General features: G+C 48.2%; 1 protein-coding gene across 3 annotated transcripts in view; it reads left to right on the top strand.

Annotated features, from left to right (window-relative positions):
- The window catches only part of NTNG1 (netrin G1), a 225,747-nt gene that overhangs the window by 147,916 nt on the left and 50,163 nt on the right, over positions 1–27,668 (top strand). For all 3 annotated transcript variants that reach the window (XM_059673414.1, XM_059673411.1, XM_059673413.1), the window contains exons 4-5: positions 6,876–7,048; positions 17,349–17,375. In XM_059673414.1, the coding sequence (XP_059529397.1) occupies positions 6,876–7,048; positions 17,349–17,375 (200 nt within the window). The remainder of the gene's footprint in view (positions 1–6,875; positions 7,049–17,348; positions 17,376–27,668) is intronic.

Here is a 27,668-nt window from a genome sequence, read left to right as displayed (position 1 = left end):
TCTGCGAAGCCCTGATGTTCGTGCTGACTTCTCTTCTAGACGCATTTGTGTACCGAGTGCCGATCCAATTCGGGGGGCGGGGGGGGAAAGGGGGGCAAAGGGAGGTTGACTCAGGTCCTGTAGCACCTGAAATGTATACCCTGGCGGGGGGGAGGGCTCGTTAAGGGAAAATCTTCATTAAATGAAACTATATAATAATATCTCATCTGTGCCCCGTGAGCACGTTGCTGGGGGCCTCCTCCCGGTCTGGAGGGGCTGAGCTGCGTGACCTTCACCCCCCGCATGTCACTCCTCCTCTGGCTCAGAGCAGCGCCAGCCCGGGCCCAATGCAGAAGCCTGGCTTCCCTCGCTTCTGCTCCGGAAAAAGCCCGTTCCAAACTCCTTTGTCCCAGCGCCTCCGAAAGGCAACTCCCAGGTGCTATATGCACACCTGGAACTCCAGGAGAGGCGGGCGGATCACATGCTTCCCAGGGTAAATATATTCAGTTATGTAATTTAAAAAAACAACAACAGGCAGGTGGTACCGGTTTATTTCATACCGACTGGCAGGTGCACAAACCTCCGTGCTGGAGCCTTCTCACAAGCGAGATTAAACTGACTCGTGCCAGCTGGTCACTGAAGCACAGGGGTGCGGACCTGGGTGGGGCAGGAGCACGCTGCAGCCCATCACATCGCAAATTAGCACTTACTTTGTTTACAATATTTTTGTATTGATTTCAGAGAGGAAGGGAGAGGGAGAGATAGAAACATTAATGATGAGAGAGAATCAAGGATAGGCTGCCTCCTGCACACCCCCTACTGGGGATCGAGCCTGCAACCCAGGCATGTGCCCTTGACTAGAATCAAACCCGGGACCCTTCAGTCTGCAGTTTGACGCTCTGTCCACTGAGCCATACTGGCGAGGGCAGGCTCACCTTGTTTAAGTCCATCTCAGCAGTGCCCGTATTTGACGTGTGCACTTTGTCACTTACACACAAGTGGATCTCCCAGGTATAAGCAAGGTGGTGAGTTCTGTGGGCGGCATCTTGGTGCAAGTTGGGTGTGTCATCAGATTTGGTGAGTAGGCTGTGCTCCCAAGAGCAACAGATAAATGTGCATTTCTCCTCTAGTAAAGCCCTCTAGGTCTCCACTGGTATCGTCCCTCCCCCCTAAGGTGCTGCTAGAGGTGGGAGCTGAGGGGGCCGTGGAAGTGGATAATGAATCTGTCAGAGCCCAGCAGGTGTCTGGGAAATCACAAGGCTGGAGGTCATGACCCCTGGGAATGGAGAGCCATCGCCCTCGGCATTGTGAAATCCATCTTTCCCCAGGGGATGAAAAGCCACCCGGGCAGGGGTTCCACAGGGAGGATTCAGTGTCTGCCTGGCATGGCTGATGAGAATACACTGAGCTGTAGAAAATGAAAGGGGGTCATTTCCAAATACGGGCCAGTGTGGGGGCACCTTGATGTCCACTTTCACATGCTCAGCCCTAGGACAGCAGACCACAGAGTGACTGAGGACAGATGGCCCGGATTTGCTGCTGAAGTTACAGTCTGCACTGGTGTCCAAGCAGCACTCTGCCCAGCTGTTTATTGGTCAAATATTTTCTGAGTACTTATGCGCCAGCACTTGACACATGCTAGGGATGTTGGGGTAAATCAGGCAGACAGGACCGCTGCTCCCAGGAGCTCACAGTGACAATACAACCCACATCTGTAGTAGCGACAATGAGGGCCTTATCACGTGACCGGCCTTGCCCGCATCAGGGGAGCATGTGGGAAAGGCATTCCAGTGGGAGAAGACGTAGACTCCCAGGGAACTTGTAGACCATGTTGTAGAGCGTGGACTCTATTCTGAGAATAATGGGAAATCTTTCTATGGTTCTAAGCCAGGTTGACCCACATATTTTTGAGTAAACCGTGGTTTGGACTGTTGCGTTGAGATTGGGTGAGAGAGTAGCGTGACTGGAGGCAGTAAGCTCTGTTTAGGAGCCATCGAGATGAACCAGATCCGAGATGATGCTGCTGATCTCAACTAGGGAAGTGGCGGTGGCCAGAACCAGGTGGACCTGAGAGCTGTCAGGAGGAGGCATCTCAGAACCTGTGGAGAGGCTGAGTGATGACAATGAGATGCGGTAGGAAAGGGAGGGAAGGAGTCATTCTTGACCAACTGATTGGAAGGTGATGCCGTTTGCTGAGACGGAACCCACAGGAGGAGGACTAGGTGGGAGAGGAAAGCCAAAGGATGTGATGGGGATATGTGGAGTCTGAGATACCCAGGAGTGAGAGCGGAGAGGGAGACCCAGGACTTACCAACACGTCAGTCAGATAATCCTCACCTGGTGGTGATGGAGGGTGAGGAGGGGGTTCCCTGGATCTCTGTGGGTAACACAGAGCCTCTGGATCTCCTGAACTGTTTTCAAATGTGTGAGCTTATTTTGCATATGTCTATTTTTTTTTCCTGGGAACAAAAATCAATGCAAGTTTGCTTTTAATTGCCTCTAACTCAAAGGCAGTTAAGGACCACAGAGGAAACTGAAGGGACAACCTGGATACGGGTGCCCAAGGAGAGTCACTTAGGCTGACCTTGGTGGGCCAGAATCCTAACTGGGCCTGTGAAGAGAACACACTGGAGAAGAGGGTTCTGGAAACAGGCCAAGAATCCAGCAGGGAAAAGGGAATGGTCTATGGGTAAGATGCCCTTGAGGCAGGGAAAATATCCATTGGGTTTTCAACAAGGAGGTTGTGGATGATTTTTTTTTTTAAATCCTCACCCAAGGATATGTTTGTTTTTTTAATTGATTTTTAGAGAGAGGAAAGGAGAGAGAGAGAGAGAGAGAGAGAGAGAGAGAGAGAGAGAGAGAGAGAAACATCAGTCGGTTGCCTCCTATTTGTGCCCCAATGGGTGATCAAACTGAAACGTAGGCATGTGTCCTGACGGGGAATTGATCCTGAAACCTTTTGGTGTATGGGATGATGCTCCAACCAGCTGAGACACCCGGACCAGGGCTGTGGATGAACTTGGCAAGAGAGGCTTTGATAGTTGGAAAGAGCAAGATGAGAAGATGAGAAAACAGAGACCGCAAGTGTAGGAAACTCAAGAAGAGAGAGGAAAATGTTGAAGAGGTAAATGGGAAAGACCAGGTGCAAAGTGGATGTTGCACCTGACATGCACACATTAAGATGGGAGAGATTTATGCCAATGAGTAAAAATTTTAAAGGCACAGAGTCTTAAGCAACAATCAACCAAACTAAACACACAGCAGCATTGAAGGAAATCAGAACGGTAGATAGCAGGGTGTCTAGAGTAGGCAGAAGAGATCAGAGAGAGTCATGAATTGAGTTGAGACTCGAATGATTAATAAGCTTTTGGACAGGTGAAGATGACCCACTAAACATTCATCTATTCTTTTTCGCCTCCTTTTGTTATTCAAAGACTATTTTCTCAGTGAATATGAAGTCTTTAGGATGGAAATTGCCTGCATCTCAGAGTGACTACACCTATGAAAGTATTAACAGTAACAAGATATATCACCCAACTTATTATTATTGCGTTCTTGGTCTTCACACATGAAACCAGCCTATTCTTTGCGGAAGGGGGTGGGGGGGAGGGGTCTCACTGTTCATTTCCTCATTTGGAATTTCTAACACCGGAGAGGGTGCTAAGTCAGTAAAGCTGGTGCTTCCACCACTTGGGTCTCTAACATCTTCCATGTGTAAACACACCCATAAATAAAGGTGCTGGTGTTGGGAGGAGAAAGCTCCTTTCATAGGCAGCTTAGCACAAGCCACTCCCCGCACAGAGAGGATTGTTACAAGACCCGGCTCATAATGAAACACCCTCTAGTTCTCTTCACTGAACAATGTTTCTCTTCTCTTTTTCAAAGATGGTACTCATGTCCATTTTCGGAGGTTCTGTTTATGTGTCTGTTGAACAGGTGTGGAATAGTAGCCTTAGAGCTTATCACCATCGATGACTCGACAGACAGCAGGGTGTGGCTACAAGGGTCACAAATTGTAGTAGAGCCCAGAGGAAACTGAGGCTCGTCCCTGGGGAAAGTGGGTGCCCTTGGCTGTCAGTCAGAAGCGAGCCCAGCCGCTGTCAGGAATGGTCATAGCCATCCCTTGCTTCCTTGCCGTGAGTGTGGGTCAGTGTTCCAAACAGGTCGTCGGCGCAGAAGAGAGCCTCAGTCACTGACAGACACTAGGGCAGGGGTGGGCAACCTTTTTGTGAGTGCGTGCCAAAATCAGCAAAATCTCTGACTCAAAATTCTTCTGCGTGCCAACCCTAATATTTTGAGAACATGTTACGCCTACTTGATATCTCTTAAGGTGTACGTATGTGAAGAACCTTGAAGAAATAAAATTCATTCGAGCGACAAAAACACAGTATATGATGATGAAAAAGACATTTATTTTTTAATGTATACATGTACACTGATAGTCCGACAGGTAACTTTATGACCCCGTTTGATATTATCCGTGGGACTTTTGCTGCTGCATCACTGATGACAGAGATTTTACATCAGGTTTATATTTCGTGACCTTCAGAGATATGCACGAGCTACTACTTTCATCTGTCAGGCTACTCCTATTACGAGAGTTAACAAAATTCATCACTGAGATCAAAGATTCACAAGCGTATGTGGATGAAACCAAAACACTGGTCGGATCTAGGAAGGCAGGGAGAGTTAAGGCAGAGGCATAGAAATTGCTCTTCCCCTCTCTCATCAATCCATGTCTATGGTCTTTAAGATAACTTGTTATGTAAAATTATTTATTTATCTAAGATGCACCTACACTTAATTTATCTGAAAAATAAAAAAGTCAATATTAAGAAAAAAATTGTAAATGGAAGATTATAAGAGAGGGTTTCGCGTGCCAGGAAAAGTTACTGGCGTGCCATGTTTGGCACGCGTGCCAGGGGTTGCCCACCCCCGCACTAGGGAAACCAACACCCCTTGTTGAAGAATCTCATTTTCCTCCCTAAGAAAGAGTATTGCTTCTTTGCCCAATCCACGACATCTGCCACAGGAGACAGCAAATGTAAAACACCACCATATTTCTTTGTCTTTATGAAACTTGGCTTTCTTTCTATATTTTCATCCTGGATCCTGGAAGAGGCCAGACTAGTTTAAAAACACACACAGCCCGGCTGGGGTGGTTCAGTGGTTGGGCATCACCCCATGAACCAAGAGGTCACTGGTTCAATTCCTTGTCAGGGCACAAGTCCGGGTTGGGGGCTCGATCCCCAGTGCGGGGAGGGGAGGGTGCAGGAGGCAGCCAATTGATGATGTTTCTCTCTCTCATCAGTGTTGCTATATCTCTATCCCTCTCCCTCTTTCTCTATAAATCAATAAAAACATATTTAAAAACGCACGCACACAGAGGAACATTTTCAGTTCTGACTGTGACAGATCTTGGTCCTCGCCCCCCCGGCTGGGGTGTCCTGGTTCTCTCCTTTGAGTGACACACCCCTTCCCGCATACATTGCTCTGACCTCCACTCAAGGTCATGCCATCAACCTAGGCTTTAACTCTCTAGAGCAGCCGTGGGCAAACTACGGCCCGCGGGCCGGATCCGGCCCGTCTGAAATGAATAAAACTAAAAAAAAAAAAAGACCGTACCCTTTTATGTAATGATGTTCACTTTGAATTGATATTAGTTCACACACACACTCCATCCATGCTTTTGTTCCGGCCCTCTGGTCCAGTTTAAGAACCCATTGTGGCCCTCGAGTCAAAAAGTTTACCCACCCCTGCCCTAGAGAATAAGGCCCGTGCTTGGGGTGTTACCATTTATAACCTGCTCCCTCAACAGACATCAAGTTGGCCTTTGAAATTCTGCAGTCGAAGACGTTGCATGCGGGGATGTATTTCTGTGGAAATCGCAGATTCTGTCGTGGCCTCTCATATATCATAGCCTCGCACACAGGCACCGAAGGCGAGGCCTTGGCTGAGGCCCCCAAACCACTGCCACGGGTAGGCTTAGGCTTGCTAGGACACAAGCACCTTTTCCCTGAGCCGGGCGACCCGGCTCTGAGACTCCTTTGTGATGAGCGCATTGGCCGTGAGAAGGGCATCTGAGGAACGACACTCAGGCTGGTTCGGGGCCTCGGTGGGAAGCGCTTCTGATGGGCGATGTGGTCTTCGGCGTGAGAGCAGCTGATGGAACCGCGGGGGCTCCAGGACAAAAATCGGACTAGCTCACTGTCATATGGTTGTCTTTCTTTTTAAGCAAATAAGAATTGTCCAAGCTGGGCCGGCTCAGTGGACAGAGCTTCGGCCTGTGGACTGAAAGGTCCCGGGTTCGATTCCAGTCAAGGGCACATGCCCGGGTTGCAGGCTTGGTCCCCAGGGTGGGGCCTGCAGAAGGCAGGCAATCCATGGTTCTCTGGCATCATTGATGTTTCTACCTCTCTCTCCCTCTCCGTTCCTCTCGGAAATCAATAAAAATATATTCTTTAAAAAATAAACAAAAAGAACTGTCCTCTGGTTTCAGGGAGAACAGAGCAGAACACTGTGGTTCCAACCCACAGGCAATTGTCATAGGTTTGATGGTATCACAGCAGAACCGCTGAGGTGTGGCCGTAGTGTGGGTACCTGCAGGGGGTGGGGGAGGGGGACCCCTTGGTTTTGGAGCAGGATGGTCTCGGAGCTTCAGGCCCCCGGGAATGGACCCCACCAGCTGGGATTAGCATTCCTCCCGATGGGGTGTGAGGACAGGCTATGTCAGAGCCCCACCCACCCACCCCCAGGGCACTTGCTGCAAATCCACCTTTTCCCCTGGAGCCTGTAGGTGGCACTGGAGCCACAACCGGGAGACACAGGTGGGAAAAGGCTCAGTGACCACCAGGCCAGCCTCACTGACAGTGACCTCTTGTCTCTCCTCTGCCCAGGTGCAAATGTAACCTCCACGCCACGGTGTGCGTGTACGACAACAGCAAACTGACCTGTGAGTGTGAGCACAACACGACAGGGCCCGACTGTGGGAAATGCAAGAAGAACTACCAGGGCCGGCCTTGGAGCCCAGGCTCGTACCTCCCCATCCCCAAGGGCACCGCCAACACCTGTGAGTAGCTCGCTCCTCACCCCGGCTTTTGTGCGCGACGAGCGGCTGCTGTTCCTGTCCGCAGCGCAGCTGAGGCTCCCGTCCCTGTCTCCCCACTTTTAAGCACACGTCAGCGCTGGGTCGTGCTCATTTCCGTCTGCCAGTGTTCACACCACGTGGGCTGGGAAACGGTGGAAATCGCAGGAGGAATGTTTTTTCTGAGTGGGTGAAACAGGTGCTTTCCCCTCCCCCAAATTAGTTTCCTATAAAAATAACAAAGACATTCAAACTCTAAGTCGATGTGAGCCATAAATAACTTCTGGGAAAGTTTCTAAATATTTGCAGTGGTTTCTCACGCTGGGTGACCCGAGAGGCGCTGTGTTCAGAAATGCTTCCCTCTCCGATTTTAGCCGCAGCCCAACTTTGTCCGCTGAAATAATTGGCTTTTCCCAAACCCCCGTGGTTGAGATGTTACCCGAGGCCTGGGTCCTGTTAGCAGAGGCGCCCTTTAGAACAGGGATGGGGAGCGTCCGGCCCGCGGGCCATAGAAGGCCGGTGAAATCATTTGGTCTGGCCCTGCCAAGGCATTAGAGGTGAGTTAACTAAATGTTTGACCAAATAGAACAGGCTCATTTTTAAGTTGATGATTTTGAATGGCCAGGGAATGATGTGGTAAATATCCAAATGGCCCTTGGCAGGAAAAAGGTTCCCCACCCCTGGTTTAGATAGAGAGAGTGACGGTAGGCGTGCGAGGGCCACAATGAGGAAAGAAATGTTTGTGTCCCTGTGAAAAGAGCGAGGCATTCCCCGTGTTTACAGGGCCCCGGGGGGGTGCCCCGTCACCACTTGCATGTGCCCCCCTAAAACCACGCTGTGACACACTCAAGGAGAGAAGTCATTTCCAGACGATTCGCCCAATCCCAGGAATGGGCCCCTTAGCCACTTGCACAAGCCCAGAATTGCCATCTTTCAAAAGCAGAGGAGGGTGAGGTTGAGCCTACACCCACCCAGGTGAGAAGAAGCTACAAGAGCAGGAACACTCACAAAGCCACCTGCTCCGTGCAAGGCAGGGAATGTTACCAGGAGCCTCAAAGCCACAGCTGGGAGAAGCCAAAACCTAAAACCAGTACCACCGGCCCCAGGGCCTTATCAAGGTAGACGTAAGAGCAATGAGCTCAATAACAAGCCGTGGAGTGTGGGGGCATGAAATGATGATGAAATTTCTATGAAGCAAAGGAAAAAGTCTCTTAGTATAAGGGGATTCGGTTTCTATCTGTGTTAAAGGGAAAAATGGCCATCCAGCTCCTGAAATTAATACACAAAGCCCCGTTGGGCAGAAATGTTGATTTTTCAGGGGGATTTTATTAACTGAGCCTCTCCCGGGCGTTCCTGGGTCGCCGCGGGCCATCGCTCATGAATTCCGAAGGAACCCCGAGCTTATTTGTTCTGCTGCCCAGTGGCCGGCTATCTAAGCATCCCCATCGCCATGGTCATCAAATTGAGTTTAAAAGCTCCCCACAGTGAAAATGGCTCCGATTTCATTCTCAGCGTCTGCCGCGTCTTCAGTGAGACAGGACGGAAGAAAGTCAAGTTCACTATCACTGGCGGGCATCCCGGCGGGCCCGCGGGGCAGGCCAACGTGTCCAGGCCACCAGAAGGGCGGCTGGGCACACTGCTGTCCAAGCCGTTGGCTTCCATGCTAGCAGGACCCTGTTCTTCTACCTGTCACTGTGCCTCCACGTCTGTTTATTTCAAGACGATCGCACTGGGGAAACCTCCTGGTGGCAGCCACGCTTTTCATAGAAATGAACGTCTTGTTCCATTCTCCGTGGGAGCGACTGCACACCCGCGTCATTTGATTATTGCAGAACATCCGTCCACTCCCTGGCCCGTTACACAACCTCCTCCGGGTTTCCTGGGCGACTCCATTAGCCATCCCTCTTTCCCCTTTTCCTATCCTTCCATAGACTGTTGGACTCTCCCCCATCTCTGTAAATTAGGAAGGCGACAGGTGGGCACGGTGGCCAAGGAGGTTGGACGAATGTTTCAATTCTCAACCTGCAGGAAATTGGATTAAAGATCCTAGAGCTGCCAAAACCGGTTTGGCTCAGTGGATAGAGCGTCGGCTTGCGGACTGAAGGGTCCCAGGTTCGATTCCGGTCAAGGGCATGTACCTGGGCTGCGGGCATATCCCCAGTGGGAGATGTGCGGGAGGCAGCTGATCGATGTTTCTCTCTCATCGATGTTTCTAGCTTTCTATCTCTCTCCCTTCCTCTCTGTGAAAAATCAATAAAATATATTAAAAAAAAAAAAAAAGATCCTAGAGCTTACCTACGATGGTCTTGTCTTGCGATGGAAACTTCTCACAATGGAACCAACCCCTTACCCGAACTCTCTGCCGTATCAGACGGTGCTGCAACATGCCCATGGGTGAAAGGCAGCACTTCGGTGGCCTAGCACGCACGGGCTCCAGGACCCCACACCGGCCCGTCCATTCACTAGCTGTGTGACCGCGAAGAAGCCGACGAACCTCTCCAACCCTCGGCTTCCCCGCCTGGACTGTGAGGATCACAGCAGCGCCTGTCCCCGGGATTCGAGAGAACTGAGTAAGCTAATGCAGCAACGTGCGCGGTGTGACACCTGCCACCCGCTAAGTATTCAAACTAAGTTCATCTTTTGGCTTCTTTTCCGACGCAGACTTGTTTCTATCGGAGGACAGTTTTCACTGTTATCACACTTATTTCTTAGCATCAGTAGTGAGTGTCTCTGCATTTCCAACCACCTTCTTTTTCTTTTTAAATAGAGAAAGAATTATACTGGCCCCAGTTTCTCTTCCTGTCCAGGTTAGCATCATTAACTCCTTTTTCCAGGTGGTACGATGTTCACCTCTCTTACCTAGTTGCTTGCCCAGGAAATTGCTCTCATTTTTTTAGTGTGGGAATTTAAAGTCAAGCACAGGACTTGTAGCGCTGTTCTGATTCTCATTGTATAGTGGCTTTTTCTTACACATGTGCATACATGAGCTCGCGGGCACGTGCACGCGCAGCGCTCCCTCAACCCCCCCCCCCCCACACACACACACACACACAGACCTGTGACTCCATTTGGTGAATTACAAGTCAGCTCTCGAGGAGGGACACTTAGGATATGCCATATCCTAATTCAAAAATGTAAAACCTAAGAAGTAAAAAAGAAGTGGCCGTGGCCTCCGTCCTCTCAGCATCAACTTCTCGGTGACTTGGGGATGACACCCGTGCTGGGTAATCCCTGGATGTGCGCATCGAAATCTTCCCCTTATTTCTTTACAGAAATGGGTAGAAATGATGTTTTATCGGTAAGACATCTCTCTCCTGTTCCCTATTGATCTTCATGTTGTTTCTGAGGGAATTCTGTTTTGAATGTTACTTCTTCTAGCTTCTGAGTCCACAGCAACTCCGTCCAGATTCTCTTGAGGCTCACTGACCAGCTCATGAATAAAAGAATTAAGTAGCGCCTCTTTCAATTCTAATCCCCGTAGAATAACACACAATATTTTTCTACATAGAGATGCTGCAAACGTAATAATCAACCTTAGAAACTATCACTCTAGGAAAGATCTATAATAATAAAAGCATAATATGCTAATTAGACCAGACAAACTTCCGGACAACCTTCCGGACGAAGCCAGGGCTACAAGGGCCGAGCCCCTTATATGAATTTCGTGCATCTGGCCTCTAGTAATATAATTTTACCAAACTGCTTTCCATACTGTGTTCTATGACCCTTAAAAGAATTTGCCCTAACCGGTTTGGCTCAGTGGATAGAGCGTCACCTTGTGGACTAAAGGGTCCCAGGTTTGATTCCGGTCAAGGGCATGTACCTTGGTTGCAGGCACATCCCCAGTAGTGGGTGTGCAGGAGGCAGCTGATAGATGTTTCTCTCTCATCGGTGTTTCTAACTCTCTATCCTTCTCCCTTCCTCTCTGTAAAAAAATCAATAAAATATATTTTTAAAAAAGTATTAAATGGCCAAGAAATTTTGAAAAATGCTGTCCACTATCCTAACTCTTAGCTATTCACATCACCTTATTTAAAAAATTGGAGAATCCTGTAGTCAAGTAGCCAATTTAATCTACTGTCTCCCAGATTCCTTGTTCATGGGACACTAATAACTTTCTATTTCTAAACTACTCTTTGGGGGACAGGCTATTCTAACCTGTTTCTTCAGGCTGCAGATAGAAATGTCATGGAGGCAGACAGAAAGCCCAGCTAGCTGAGCTGTATTCCATCTTCCCCTTTCCCTCCACCTACACGGTCTGATATTCTCCCAAGAAAGAAAATTAAATTGGTCTGACACGGACATTATTTGTTTGCTCAGAAATCCAACTTGAGTTGTTGCACACTAGCCAGGGCCCCTCGGAGTGGGGGAAAGTAATTGGCGGTGGTTCCCTTCTTTTCTCTGGTATTACATTTGCATTGACCGGTTTATATTTTCCCAGGTTAACACATATGTGTCATCATCCAAACAATCTCCAAAGTGCTCTAAGTGCGTTAGCTCATTCCTAACTCACCACAGCCTTATAGGAAGATGCTACTGTTCTCACGCTATAGACGCGGATGACGGTGAAGGGGGAGGAATCTTGGAGGTTTACATAGCGAGTCAGGGTCAGAGCCCAGCCGGGTCTTGACCCCATCTTGCTTCTCAGGGGACCTCAGTGGCTTCCTCTGGTCTCTGCTCCTCTCCCTGGATCTCTACTTGTTGTTTCTTTGCCTTCAAAGAACCCCCTCTGCCCTTGCTTTACATTTTCTGCCACCCCTCGCCCCCCGCCTCTTGTCGATCTACAGGTGTTTTTTACTTCCTTGATATTCCAATCTATACCTGGGTTTTAGTTCTTAGTATTATTGGTTCAACTGTAATCTACCAATTACAGCCTGAGTTTTTCTAATGAATCCAGACAATTTTTCCAGCTGTGCAAATCTCAAAGTCAACACCCTGGATACCGAAGTCATCCTTCTCTTTGCTCTCAATGGAAATTCTGCTCATTTTCAAGACTGCTCTTCAATGTCAGCTCCTCTGCGGAGCCTACCAGGCTCTCCCATGCCACATCAATTGCTCTTTCCTCTCTGGAGTCTTGGCAATGTATGGACACTTAGAATTGATTATCTATCATCAAAATTCTAATAATAATGACAGTTACTCTTGATTAAGCTCGCCAGAGGCTTTTAGACTTTGGGAAGTGCTTTCTTGCATTCAATCCTCCCTGCCCCCCCCCACCCCCCATTTTACAAATAAGGAGACACAAGCACAGAGAGGTTAGTTAGGTGCCTCAAGGTCCCACAGCGAATGCATGACAGAGCAAGATTTAAACTCAGCTCTGTTTGACTTCAGGAGCTAAAATGCTAGCCATTTAAGAATGGGGCCATCTATTTCCTGTGTTTATGGAATTAATTATCAGGTGAACGAATAAGTGAAGCGAAAGAACCCTATAGCGCCCATGTGGGTACACTGACCTCCTGTTGACATTCTGGTGTCTCCTGGAAAGTGGCCTCTCTGCTCATCGGCTCTAACACAAGGGCCCAGGGGACCCAGTCTCCGAAGGCAGAGCCCCCCTGAGAACATGAAGGGAACACGGTAGGAGAAAGACTCGCTTTGTTTCCCTGGCTGCTCATGGCCCCTCCAGCCACCTGGAGATGACCCACTGCCTGGCTGGTTTTCACAGCCCTCCCCAAGTGGCATTCCTGGCCTCGGCGACCGGACCCCCAGCCTTCCAGATGCGGAGCCTGTCGGCCCAATAGGAGAGGACCTTCCTTGCAGAGCCTTGGGTATGTGAGCCAGCCCGCGGGCCCGATCTAGAAAGACCCGAATGCCAAACTATCCACGCAACCACCAGCCTGCAGTCTCTTATGGGAAGCTCATGAGGCCAGATAGGCCCTGGATTTCAAAAGCTTTCGCATTTTGAAGGGTCATGCGGCGTGCCTACCTTCCATGGCAGCAACACCCACAGCTGAACAGCAGGTAGCACCACTCAATTCAAATCCCAGTCTCTTTCCCAACTTACTGACATGATCGTGGGCAAGCTCTTCATGTGTGAGTTTTTCCCAAAAACTTTAGATACAGTTCATTTAGATATTTCCACGAAATACACCCGAGTGTTGACCTCATCGGGTTGTCATAAAAGTGAAACAAATTCATGCATGTGAGGCATCTGGAAGAGTGGCAGGTACACAGCCAGCGCGCAATACACTCCGCTGCTGTTGTCATTTGAATTTCACTGAGATCCCACCGAGGACCCATCCCAGTCTGGTCAGCAGTGTCTCCTTTGGCGACAGCTCTGTGGGGAGATAGAGTGTGTCCGCATATCAGTTGCTCCCCCACAGTGTGGAAGGACCGTTCCAGAGTCCGGACTGCCCCAGTCCTTAGGACCCGTGTAGCCTCTCCCCTGTGAGTCGGTCTCCTTGCGGAGCCAGATAATCATCAGAAGGCTGCTTGCCAAGCACGGGGGTCACGAAATGTAAATGACTCGAATGCTAATAACATCGGGCGGAAACACCCTGACGCATGCCTCTGACCACAGGCCAGCCTCCCCAGCATCGGCGGCACAGAGGTCAAGGTGGGAGGTTCCCCATCCCTCTTCCTGAGACACTGCTAGGCCACCCTGCCACCACGTGCCTCAGGACGCCTCTCTTCCGACTATTCTTCACACATGTCAATCAATCCGCTAAGGCCACCTCTGTTGTTTGTCATGTACACTCAGGCCCCGGAGCCCTTCTGTTGGCATAAGGTGACTTTAGCCATCTCTGATTGGATCCCCTGTACGATGATGCCACAGCGCAATGCTGTGAAGGCGGTCTTCCCTTCACCTTCACGTTCCTGGAAGACGGCTCTGTACAGCCATTTGGACCAGAGACCAGGGCTGGGAGGGCGTCGGAAGTAATGGCAACAGAACACACCCGTGTTCTTACTCATCACCCGCGTCTTCATTGTCTGGGCTTTTGCAGGTAGAGCTCCTGGTGGCCGCAGTCTGGTCACTTATTCGATGGGCCTTTTTGAAACCATCTGTCCCGTGGCTTAGGGGCACTGTCACTGGTGTGAGATAGGATCTCACTCATTGACTCATCCCCCACCCCGAAGAAGCCCACTTTCAAGAAATGAACTGTATTCCTATCTCAGTTCCTTCAACATTTAAAAGATTCCTCGTGACTTGCTCGAAGCTCTTTTAATAGATGCAACGGGTTTATTAAGTTCTTCACCAGTTGTCTGTGGGGAACCAAAACCCAGGTGTTTGGACATTAAATAAGAAACATGAGGGAAAGAAGAACATTTGAAACTACACCAGTAGACATCCCTTGGCAGTCAGCTGTTCTCAACTTCAAAAAGCTCTTTTCCAACCAGCAGTCGAAAAAAATCTTTTCGAAGCAATTCCCATTTGACAGCAATGGAGGAGGACGCGCTCGCCTGGTGACATCTCACAAAAAGGCCAGCCGCAGCGTGAGGAAGAGCCTGAATTTTAAGCATCCAAATGTCAGCTGATGGAAAACAGGATCGCATGATAGCCTGGCTTAGGGGGTTTGTCGCTGCAGCGAACACGGCTCTCTGCGCGGGGCTCCCCGAAGGAACGGAGACAGTTTTGCATGAGTCTGAGGTGCTTCACTGCAGCAAGGGTTTCATCAGTTTTGGGGATTGGCTCTCCATGGCGGGGGGGCCCGCGCACCCTGAGAACGGAGAACTTCGCTTTGCATTATGCATGGCCCTCTAGCTCCCCGTGAGTTTGCAAGCGCATGAGACGTCTCTTCCTGCAGCCCAACTTCCATTCTCTCTGACGGATTACAAAAGGCAAGCAGCCTCCCCCAGTGGAGCAGGGCTTTCAGTCACGGGGAAATTTGGAGCCTCCTGCCATTGATACTAAAATGATGATGCGGCCATCATTCCTCACTCAACGGGGGATTTGCAAAGGAAAGAAAATTTCAATACCAAGTCACTGTCGCTTGTGCCAAGGCAGCTTACAGAGCGTGGGGTCAGGAGTTCAGCTCCCCTCTGCACGGACAGCGCTGAAACATGGAGATGGAAACTGAGGTCTCCGGTTTGGGTTGATCAGTGATCAGTAATTGAGCTGAAGCCCCATAAACTCTGTTCATTTAAAATTGAAAGATTCTGGCCCAGCCAGCATGCATCAGTAGTTGACTGTGGACCTATGAACCAGGAGGTCATGGTTCAATTCCTGGTCAGGGCACAGGCCCGGATTGTAGGCTCAATCCCCAGTGTGGGGCGTGCAGGAGGCAGCCGATCAATGGTTCTCTCTCATCATGGATGTTTCTATCTCTCTCTCTCCCTTCCTCTCTGAAATCAATAAAAATATATTTTAAAAATAAAGATAAATGAAATCTAGAGAATTTTAATGTATCTAATAATGGAACCTAGGATCTCATTCCTTCCAAGGTGTTCACAAGGAATGGCAAGCATTTATTTCTCCTTCTCCCCTCCCTTTGAAGAAATAAGAAAACAGCTCTTGGTTTTCAAGAAAACAAAGCTAGGAATCTACAGGGATCAATTAAAATAAGCAGAGGGCAGTCGTTCAAAAAAATAAATACTAAAATAGAAGTTTAATGATTCCTACAATTACCACCTGCTCGTACACTTCACGATGTAACCAGCACGTCCGAACAGCTCATTAACAGCTGCCTTGTATGGACTATGTACCGGGTGTCAGACACTTTTATGGATTATCCCATTCAACGCGCACAGCAGCCCTTTGCGGTAGACATCATTAGCCCCCCTCCAGTGAGGAAACGGGTAGAGCTGGGGAGCTTGCCCACAGTCACCCAGCTCATCGGTGGCAGAGCAGGGCTGTCCCTCAGTGCAGTCTGACTTCCATCTCATGCTCTCAACCCGAATTTAGTGGAGAAGATATGAATCTCTGACTGTTAATTGGCGATATCTATCATGGGGTTGCTTGTTTGATGAACCAACTGCATCAATAATCGTCATCATAGCAAGGATGGAGCTAGCACGTACTACCTGCCAAGCCATGTTTTGAGTGCTCTGCATGTCAATTTCTGCCATCTTTGCAAACACGATGAGGCAGGAAACCAAGCCTCCTGGAGCCTTAGCAACTTACCCCAAGGTCACACAGGCAGCAAGTGCAAGAGCAGGGCTCCCAACCCGGACAGCTGGTGCCTCTGCTCTTGGCCAGGAGTCTTCTTTTTTCTTTTTTTTTCTTTTTTTAATATACTTGTATTGATTTCAGAGAGGAAGGGAGAGGGAGAGATAGAAACATCAATGATGAGAGAGAATCATGGATCAGCTGCCTCCTGCACCACCCCACTGGGGATCAAGCCCGCAACCGGGGCATGTTCGACCAGAGTCGAACCCAGGACCTTTCAGTCTGCAGGCTGACGCTCTATCCACGGAGCCAAACCGTCTAGGGAATTGGCCAGGAGTTCTCATCTGGATGCACACTACATCCATGCCCATGGTTATTCCAAGCTCAGTGCGTTCTGAAATGGTTCCACCACCTTCGCACACCTTGGAAAAATCTATGAAGTCCATGATCGATGAGAACAACCTAGTGTATTCTCGAATTAAGTTTCTATTACGGAGTTTAATCCACATATCTGATGAGTAGAAGAGGAATAAGAAATGATGGTTATGTGACATTAATCAAATAACAGGCCAAATGACTTGCACCCGCTAACACGTACTTCTCATGACACATAGAAAGAGACCTATTCCATGATGTGGGTCTATTTGCAGAGGCCCCTGCTGTGTCTGTTTAGTCCTCTGTGCCCGGAACAGAAGCCTAGTTTTGAATATGTTTTGAGCCACATACAAATGTCCGTTCACCTTCTAGGCCAGTGGTTCTCAACCTTGGCCGCACATTAGAATCACCTGGGAATCTTTTTAAAATCCTGATTTCTGGGCCTCATCCTCCGGAAATTCTGTTTCTTTGTTATGGGGTGAGGCCACTACTTTAGTAACAAAGAAAAGAATTTCCGGAGGATGAGGCCCAGAAATCAGGATTTTTAAAAGATTCCCAGGTGATTCCAATGTGCGGCCAAGGTTGAGAACCACTGTTATAGGCAAACACAACAGGGTTGATATGAAGCTGCCTTGAGCCAGCTGTGCAAGTCGAGCCTTGACTTCCTAACGGGGATGAGTTCTGGAGTTCTGCAGCGAAAGCAACATGGCTCCCGCGGAGGGCTAGATACGCTGCTTTCTCTGTGCTGACGTCCTCGTGATCAGAATGCCATCGCGTGTTATGTTTCTGAGATTTTTACATTGAGTTCACGACCGTGCACTAATACATGTCTAACAGCGTTTCTTTCTCTTCTTTCTTTTTCCCTAGGCATCCCCAGTATTTCCAGCATTGGTAGTAAGTAAAAAAAAAAAAAATCACCAAGCAGTCGAGGCTCGCTTCGCTTTGTTGTTCCGCTCCTCAGATCCACTTTCCCCGCCTCCATTTCTGACACGAGTATTTTCTCGGTGGAGTGAATTGTTGGGTTTGTTCTCGGCCCAGATGGGATGCGATCACGGGTGAAATGGTTACCTGGTAGAGCCTGTGGATCGGGCACAGCCCAGCTGTCCTTCATTTTGATCAATGAGGGCCCGCTTCACAGAGGTGCCATTACTTAAGTCCCCTTAGTGGTCGGCAAACTCATTAGTCAACAGAGCCAAATATCAACAGTACGATTGAAATTTCTTTTGAGAGCCAAATTTTTTAAACTTAAACGATATAGGTAGGTACATTGTTATTAACTTCATTAGGGCACGCCTAAGGCTTAGGAAGAGCCACACTCAAGGGGCCAAAGAGCCGCATGTGGCTCGCGAGCCGCAGTTTGCCGACCACTGCTAGCTCATTGAGCGAAAAGAGGAGCAGTCCTATTTACCCAAACTTAGTAACCAACAACCCGATTGAACGCTCTCCCCTGGACGGGGTACGGTTTCCACCGTCATCTAGAAAATCAGATAACAGACGCCAGTGAACGCTTGCGTGTTCCTGAGAATCCAGGGAGAATCCCACGTAGCCGGGGGAGGGATTGTGTTATCCCAGCAGTGTCAGTCAGTCCTGGTGAAGGCCTGAAAGGAGCAGGTTTCTGATCCCGATCCGTCTTTCTGGAGGAATGGAGGGGAAAACGAATCAGTCTGTCTGTCCCTCCTAAAATACCGAGAGCCAGGTTTTCCTGATCACTTAGTTTTAAGTTTGCTAGAGAAGAGGGATTAATATATATATATATATATATATATATATATATATATATATATATATATATATATATATATATATGTGCAGCAGGGAGGAGTCAGGCTACTAGGAATTTCCGCGGGAAATCTTTTCGTGGAAATATTAGTAATGGAAAGGAAAATGCCCTTCGACCCTCTGGGGAAGTCAGGCCCGGTGCCCCTGCAAAGAGCCCTTCCCAGCTGTCCCGGGAGAATGGCCTGGAGCTTCCTCGTACAAAACCAAGGACCCCTGACATGAGCCTGAAAAGCTGATAAGGCCCCAGAACTTTGCAGAATTGCACCCATTTTTACACATCGCACCCTTTCTGGTGGCTCCAACCTCTGGCTGCTGAGTAACGAAAGGGAAAGCAAGCCGTGAGGAAGGCGAGGCCCCACACTGGGAGCAGGAGAGGAATTCTCAGTGGTCTCCCCTCCCTGGCCTCGGGCAGTGTGGGGTGATCGCAGGGTGACAGCTGAAGCGAGACCATCCCCTGTCTCGGATCACTTAGGTAAAACGCTTCCCGAGCCTCGTAAGTGCCAGTCAGGTGTTCCCACTCACAAAGCAACCAGTTTACCCAGCCTGGGACCGCCCGGATGCGGATTGGTTAAGCCTGGCCTGGGCCGGGGTCGGGCTGGTGCCGAGATAATTGGCGGCTCCATAAACAGCGGGCGTGCTCTCAGCCACGTGGAGGCCCACCGGAGCCATGAGCCACGCCGCGGCCTCCTCCCCGCGGCCTTGCTGCTGAGAGCCTCAGCGCTGCCGCTTGCAGATGAGCAGGACACGACCCAGATGCAGGCCTGAGGTACAGTAGCATGGACGAGCCTGGGGGGTGGACGATTGGCCTGTAGTGCAACAGAAACGTATGTGCTTCCCCACGGTTTGGTTGATTAAACCAAATCACGGAGTTCTAGCATATTCTCCAATTTCTAGCCAAATTTCCCTTTTCAGCTTCTACCTAATTCTCCACTTACTGAAATATCTGGGAAATGGCTCCATGGATGGTAGAGAATTGTCCTGTATTACACTCCTAGGTCCTTTATGTCTTTGGAATTCCTACTCCTCTCCCAGCCTCGCTATGTCTTTTGCCATAAAGTCTATGAATAGTAGCAGCCAGTCTTTGGCTTGCCCTGTCGCTGGCACTGCCCATGGCGCCTTTTGGAGGGGGGCCACTTCAGATGTGCAGGACCTGCAGCGCTCAGAGGCACTGTAGACACCCCCACAACTTGCTCCTTTCAGGCCTTGCGGGTCGCATTTGCACGTGCATCTGAGAGCAGACAGCGAACCCCGGGAAGCAAGCGGAGGCACATGGCTGAGGCCGCTGTGGCCGTCGGCCTGCCTGGCGTTTCAGAAATGGACGGATGGAAAGTGGTTCTCGGGGCTGGGCGTGTTTCTGTGTGGGCGTGTCGGGCGTGCTGCATGGGTCTCACTGTACTGCTCACGGGACATCTCACCCTGTCGCCTCCGCCTCATGCCTCATCTCCGAGCATCAGCAGATGTCGGCCTTTTACACACCCAGTCGGGAGATCCCAGTCTGCGGGGCTTAGTTTTTGTTTTGAAATCACTGGTGACCCGCAAGGATGCTGCGTTGTGCCTTGGGGAAGTGTGTTCGGCTTTATTATTTATCAGGAAAATTTAGCTCCTGCATCCCTAACCAAAGCCCTCTAGCAGATAGCGTGGTCGCCTGTGCCTGCCTTCACCAGGCCTCTGGCTGTTCTCCGTGGAGTGCGGTTTTTTTTCCAGAAAACAGGACGTAAGAGCTTCCTGGGGTCACCCAACATCAGGCAGGACTAGCTTGCTTGTTGCCTGGCCTTCAGGCCCAGAGATGTGCGATAAAACCATCAGACATGACTATCTCTAGGCTGCTTTAATGCCAGTCTCACGGTTCCTTCTTTGTGGGCACATAGGCACTCTGCCCGGTTCCTTTCCTCAGGAATTCATGGTAGATGACTCGCTGCCCGTTCCAGAGGGCACAGGAAGGGTGGTTCTAAGGTACAAACCGTGGCCAGGGCTGTTCCCTGTATCCCACAGAAGGAATCAATGAACATAGTTCCACCGAGTATATATAGAAAGCTGCCCTTACAACAGGTGTAGCACTTAGGAGACCCATCATCAAAGTGCATCTCAAGGAAAACGAATGTCTATTATCGACGTAAATTATTAACGTATGTAACCGTAAGTTCGCATACATACAAGGGCTAAAGATTTTGGAGCCCTGATAGATGTCGGTATGGATCTCGAACTGTCAACACCTGTATTAAGTTGGGTTCAAATGCATGGACAGAGTGGTCATCCTTTCCGATCATCTGCTAGAAGTTTTTGATACAAATTTCCCATTAAGGTCATTGGTACCTGCTGTTGTCTCTCTATAAGGAAGTAGGTTGTCCACTCATCCCCAAAGGTCCTGGATTTCTGAAAACTCAGTCATTTCTGTGTGCTTTGGCCACTGCTGAAAAAACACTGGTGATGTTGTCAGCAATGAATGAATCCCGAAATAGATATCTCTAGGAGCCCTGGTTACCTGCTGGGGTAGTAGTAATTCATTCAGGTTTTTCTTTTTTCTCTTCATGTATTTATGCCCTTATAAGCAAACTCACGATTTATTCAAGTGAACATTTGTTGATGCTGTTGATCCAAATTAATAGTTGGTTTGGTGTGGGCGTCTTTGTTAAGGTGGCAAGCTAATTGTTACCTCCTAACGTATATTATCTGATCCTTCATCCTGAAAAGCAATTCGCTAATTATGTCTTTATAACAGTATCTTATAAAGAACATAATTAGAACCACAAGCATTGGCCTAATGTGCAGATAGGTTTGTGTGGGTGATTATCGCTTTAAAAAGGGATGAGTCAGAGGTTAAAGGTAGGCCATCCGTTGACATGAAAGATCACGTCCGAAAACACCATTTCAGAAAACTCAGAATTTTTTTTAAATCCAAATATTTCTTTGAAAAGGAACAAAAGAGAGAGGAACATTCTGTGAACCCAAGTGAACATGATTTCCTTAAATGACTTTCAGATGATTGGCATGAAAAGCATAGACCAGTGGTTCTCCACCTTGGCTGCACATTAGAATCACCTGGGAATCTTTTTAAAATCCTGATTTCTGGGACCCCACCCCAGAACAAAGAAACAGAATTTCCGGAGGATGAGGCCCAGAAATCAGGATTTCAGAAAGATTCCCAGGTGATTCTAATGTGCAGCCAAGGTTGAGAACCACTAGCCTAGACCATGGGTGGACGTGTTTGGCCATCCCCTCCTCTCCAACTCGCTCAATTCGAGACGACCGTTCACATAAGGGAAACAATTCCGTGTTCCTGTTTGCTCTTACCATGAGCACGGCCTTCGTCACAGAGTTAAAGGTCCACCTCTAATTTGATGTAATTGGCAGGACGAGGAAACCAGGGCAGTGTTACCTGCAGGGGTCCAGCAGCCTGTTGGGACAGCCCAGGCGTGTTTTCATGCTGGAAGACATTAGAGCTGGAGACCTTGTCAAAGTTGTTCTCCAGGCAGCATGCAGATATTCCTGTTCGCGACCGATTTACGGAGGAAAGCTGGGTCGTGAGGAGAATCACAAGGTCAGCCATGTGCCCACCCGAGGTGATTAGCGACCGTGTTCGTGCTCCTCGGGGAGCTGCCGTGTTTGCTTTCCCCCTGCGCTTTAATACTTCTAAATCCCTCCAATAAAAGTTTCATTTGACTTGCCCTTTAACTAATTAGGTTTTATATAACGAGGCGGGGGAAGGATCAGGCTAGTGTAGCTCTGCGACAAAGCTGCATTCATTTGGAACTGTTTGCTGATGTTCTAGGAGGAGAGCGGAGGGACTCGGATCTCTCATGTCCCCAGTATCCTCATCTCAGATCCATTTCATATCTGTGTAACTAGCATCTCGCGTCCATGAAACCTTGGTGGTTACCCGAAAGTTGAATGAACATTAGGACATAGCTGCTTCCTTAATCCTGAAGACTAAATCAACTATTTCAATGAAGGAGGAGGAAGTACCCCTTCCTTAAAAAAAAAAAAAAATCCGAGAGGCTTCGTGAATTTTACTGACTACAATGCCCACCTTGAGCAAATTGACTTTGTTTCAGGCGTTCATCTCGTCCCAGGTGATTTTAGAATGCTGAGCCACTTTTTAAGTGTGAGCTGCTATCTGTACCTTATCTCCATGGAGTGGGGGAACCCGGAAATTTCTAGCTCAAACCAAGATTTGCCAAGATCTCTGAATGGTCCTGGGATGCATCTGCCGACACGGAGCTGTGAACCCCACACTCAGTGTGGGTGTCATTGACCTCCTGGGGTACCAGTGGCGAGCTGGCCAGTGAGCAGCTCCACTTCCTGGGAAGCATGAGACAGAGCTGCTGCTCAGAAGGAGGGAATGTTCCCTCGTGTCTACAGGACTCCGTTGCCGAGGGTTGAAAGTGAGGCTCAGTGAGCGAGGGGCTCGCCCATGTAACAAGGCCAGGAAGGCCCATCTAGCTCCCACAGCTCAAGCTCATAACCTTAGACCAAGGGGAAGAGAGAAGTCAGGGACATCTGGATTTATTGATTCTAACGCAGACCCCTTCCGACCCCTGGCATTGCACCTGGTGCCTCTTGGTCCCTGAACGATCCATTTCTGTGCAAGGAACTTCAATGACCTGGGAAAACACAGGAATCCATATTTTTTAAAAATATATTTTTATTGATTTCAGAGAGGAAGGGAGAGGGGGAGAGAGAGAGAAAAAAAACACACATCAATGATGAGAGGGAATCATGGATTGGCTGCCTCCTGCACACCCCCTACTGGGGATCGAGCCTGCACCCGGGCATGTGTCCTGACTGGGAATCGAACCCTGACCTCCTGGTTCATAGGTCGACACTCAACCACTGAGCCACACTGGCCGGGCCATATTTTCGTTACAGAAGTTACAGGGACCACGTCTGAGGAGAGGGAGTCGGGGACTGTTCCTCTGGCACCGACTTCCCAGCATGCTGAGGAAGAGGGAGAAGGCGTAGATGTCAGATGTATTGCAGAACACAGAACATTTCATGAAATAAGCCACGCAGATTAGAAAACATGCTTGCCCATAGCCTGTGACAGTAAAAACCTTTAAAAAGAATCAGGACAGTTGCTTACAACAAAATAAAATTGCGTGTCATCTCAAGGACAGACCCACCGCTGTCACCTGACCGCTATCCTCCCACCGATTTAACGAGGCTTGTTTCTGAGAGCAGGCAGCAGGCAGCGAAGATGGGAAGATTACCCCAGGGCCTGGGGATTTCTGCCGGAAAGCTTTAGGGCTTTGTGTGGATTCCTGTCTAGGCATCCATAATGCTGTCTCGGGGTCCCCTGAGCATCAGCCACAGTCACTGTACCTACCCGAGGGGCCCTGGGACTCTGCCTCCACCCGAGACGCTCCCCGAAGTGGCACATTGAACGAGGGCTCACCAGCCCCCTCTCCGCAGTGGCTTTTTCTGCCCAGGGTGGCTCCCTGTGTCCCCCCGCCCCCTGCCCCATCGTAGAACCCAAACATCACATAAAAGTTAGTGTTTTGGGGCAACTTCAGGGGATTGTTCCAACATCATTTTACGGAGGAGGCCACTATGGCTAAAGGTCAGCTGTGTCCCATCTCAGCTCAGTGTCCAGTTTCTAAGCCAGGACTCCTTCCATGGCACCCTGACATTGGGTTGTTGCCGTCTCGTCTCATTCACCATGGAAAACGATGGAGTAGGCTGTTCTAGAAAAAAACATGGGAAAGCGTGATCACAATTTACTCTGCATTTAAAGGGTGTCCACAGAGTGAGGTGCACCCTGCCTGCGGTTCATGCTGAGTGAACGCCTTGTATGATAGAAGACAAGGTAAAATTCTAGAACAACCCTACTTAGCTGTCCGCTTCAAGCTTGCTGTCAGCTTGACACACTATGGACTCAGCAATAGACAGTCAGGTTTGGCAATTCTAACATCGTCCTCCCCAACTTGCAGCACAGAGAGTTTTCCTGGGGGTGCAGAGGAGAAAAAACACATCCTTCCACAGCCCCATGCTTAGAACCAGAATCTCCGTTTTTCTGATTCATGGAGATGAACTTCGAGTGCCACAGCCAAACTGTCACATCACAGTTTCCTGAGTTCGCTCGTGAATGAAAAAGAGAAAGTAAGTCAGGCAGGATACGTGTTGATGCACAGTCTAAACCGATGTGCTTCCAAACTTGCAAGAAACTCGAAAATTAACATTTTATCTTTAAATGTTAAATATCAACTCTTTTTCGCAGTATTCCAAAAATAACTTCTATTGCTCTCTGAATAGTATTCATCGATGTTGGCCCTGGAACTGGGTTGTTCCCTATAGTAAGCTTTCTTTTAACATATCAGAACCACTTGCTTTGAGAACAGCTAAACTTGCAAAAAATAGGAGGCACACTATTATTTTCTCAACTTCCACTCAGCAGGAACTGTTTAGGCGACAGTTATCTGATTTCTATTACAATGGCACCCACAATTAGAATAACAAGAGCTGACATTTACTGAAAGCTCACTGCAGTGACAAGCAAATATTAACTCTGTAGTCCTGACTGGGACCAGTAGGTAGCATCATCATCCCCCTCCCACAAGTGAGAAAGCTTAGACCCAGAGAAGGTGAGGAACTTGTCCAGGTGGTAGAGCTGGGATGCAAATCAATGTGTTACCATTTTTTCCTATTTGTAATTTCTAACTCCTCGAACCAAGTGGCCCACAGGTAAAAATTCTCAGAAGCTTCATGTTATGCAAAGAACTTTTATTGGAATGGCATAGGATAATATAGACTTTGCCTCAATTATACTATTAATATAGCCTCCAAAGTGCCTAATTTTTTTACTTCTGGGAATGAAACATTTGTTAGTAATATTGATTGAATATTTTTGGATCTTAGAGTAATAATAGTAACCAGACAATAACTGGCTAATTTTAAGTTGTTTTCATTGCAATTATAAAATAAAATAAATCTTTAAAGATTAGGATGAGATAATAAATTAAAAATCTCATGACAGCCAAATAGTAAAGTATGGAATGCACAGACAGTAAAATACTATAGGGATTTAGGGGCCACAAATTTCCATTATCTTTTTTTAGGACATTTTTCCTCCTAAGGAAAAACATAGCGTAGAAATTGGTCCCAGTGGACATAGGCATAGATTAGATTAGGATTTTTGTCTGAGCGCTGATGATCTTGACTTTTCATTATTCAGGAAGGTTAGGCATCCCACATAATAAAACTTATTTGAAAAAAAAATGTCTAATTATATTCCCAGGAAATGCAAGGGCTATGCACTCCCCACCCCCAAGAAACTATCTTAAGTACATGACACAGAAGAAAATTGTATTCTAGGTAGGAGTCAAATGGTAACTGTCTATCTTGGCAATTCCATACAGGCTAGAAACGAACAATTCAAAAGGAGAATGACCTACATTAATTTTTATACATATAGGAAGACCCTTGAGATGGAACCCTGGCATCCTAGGGGAAAATCATAAAACACGAAGAAAAGAGTATATTAAACAAGACAAACCAGTCACTGAAACTGCACATATCACTTGTTTTTGCCTCTCCTACAGGAAAAAGAACCATGTCAACAAACTAAAATGTTCTTGATTTGATGCTAGTAATACAAATAATTTTTATTTAGCGCCATAACAATGGTTTGGAATTTTTTCTGAACTTCTAGAAATCATACTAATTCCTTGGAAATGCAAATTTTTCATTTTTCCAAAGTGATCATCCCAGTCCAGGTGGACTCGTGCTTTTCACTCACCAAAGTGCTCAGGTGAATAGCAGCATGCCGTCAACAGCCTGCATATTGTGCCTGCCTGTTACCAAGTGTTTCCTTAGTAACGCCCGGAGACAGATGTGGAAAATTATTACGTGCTTTTCCCATTCATAAATACCGACAGCTATAGCAATGCCCGCATGAAGATTTCCTTAGCTCTTGTGTGTATCCTACGCTCACAGCAACACTATATCAGCTCTCTACCAAATATTAAAAAACCAAAATTAGAGTGAACGTTCCATGTCTTAGAAGAACGTTACTTGCTCTCATCTAATTACAGAGGAAACAATCGGATGATACCTGTTTACCGTCGCTGAGGCACTTGCTATCAATTACTCGGTTATTAGATATTTACAGAGGCCTTCTGCCAGGCTCTGCCCTTCCTCAAAGAGATCCGATCAAATTACAGGGATGAGAACTAGACCTATGAGATGTCAGCCAGCGATATGCAAACGCAGTTCTCACGTGGCAGTGAGCAGCCAGGAGCACTGACATATTCCCCGATTCCCGAGGTCAGAGGTGAGAGCTCTCCTGTGGGCTCAGGAGGGGTTGGAGCTGAGCTCAGCGGATGGTAGTTCTGACTCATGAAATGACTGGTCTGATAGTAATGGCCTCGGCTCCTTAGCAAACATCCTTTCAAAGCGTCCAGTCCTGATCCTGAGTCATTGTTTTTTGGGGGTTTAGGTTTTTTTTTATTGTGTTTTTTTTTAATTTATTGTTATTGATTTCAAAGAGAGAGGGAGAGAGAAATAGAAGCATCAGTGATGAGCATCGGCTGCCTCCTGTGCACCCCCACAATCCAGGCATGTGCCCTGACCGGGAATTGAACCGTGACCTCCTAATTCATAGGTCAGTGCTCAACCACTGAGCCACACCGCTGGGCCTGGATCATTGTTTTTTATACTGGCGAATCTAAGAGAGAAATTACATCAACTCTTAAATGAACAACGCTTACCATTATTTCTGGATTGGAACTAATAACTCCAGAAACGTATTTTGAGCTTAAAAACATCGGGAAAATATGTAGACGCACCCAAACATTCAAACCTTAAGTAAGATCAGAGGCTCCTCGGACCCTTCTCCTTCAGCCACAACTTCTGGGCACCCCTCGTCCTTTCTCTGAGAAATTGCATAAGTAAAAATAGGAAATCAATCCATTTCTTCGCAGAGATAATGGCTCACACTTAAAACATACCCCGAAGAATCTCTCAGGGAAGACGAATGCAGCCAGTTGGTATCTGTAAATATAAATTGCAGAGCCCGGGATCCTCAAGGGAGAAATGATTCCTTTCGTGTTATCTCCTGGTTCCAGGCGCCAGCTTCCTACGGGGTCTGAATTGCTGCCGTCCCCCCGTTTGCATAAGAAGATTCTGTGGCAAAAGCAAATGGCCAGAGCTGGGCCAGCGGAGGGGCTCTCTATTTAATGTCCATTCAATGTTTGGGAAGTCATCAAGGGCTTGTCCTCGTGTGGTGTGGGGTTGTGTTGTGTGGACCACGTCACGGCCGAGTGGAAGGGCAGATGTGTGGCTTGTGTGTCTGTCCATATGACTTTGTTTCGACCCAATGACATGAGAGCTGACAATAACGTGCCCTGATCTCTCCCCGACGCGTGCAGATCCTTCCAAGTTTAATAGGATATGGCCGAACATTTCTTCCCTTGA

This window comes from Myotis daubentonii, chromosome 18 (genome assembly GCF_963259705.1).
Source record: "Myotis daubentonii chromosome 18, mMyoDau2.1, whole genome shotgun sequence".
Taxonomy (NCBI): Eukaryota; Metazoa; Chordata; class Mammalia; order Chiroptera; family Vespertilionidae; genus Myotis; species Myotis daubentonii.
Note: the sequence above shows the minus strand (reverse complement) of the source record. Positions and strands in the feature narration are given on the sequence as shown.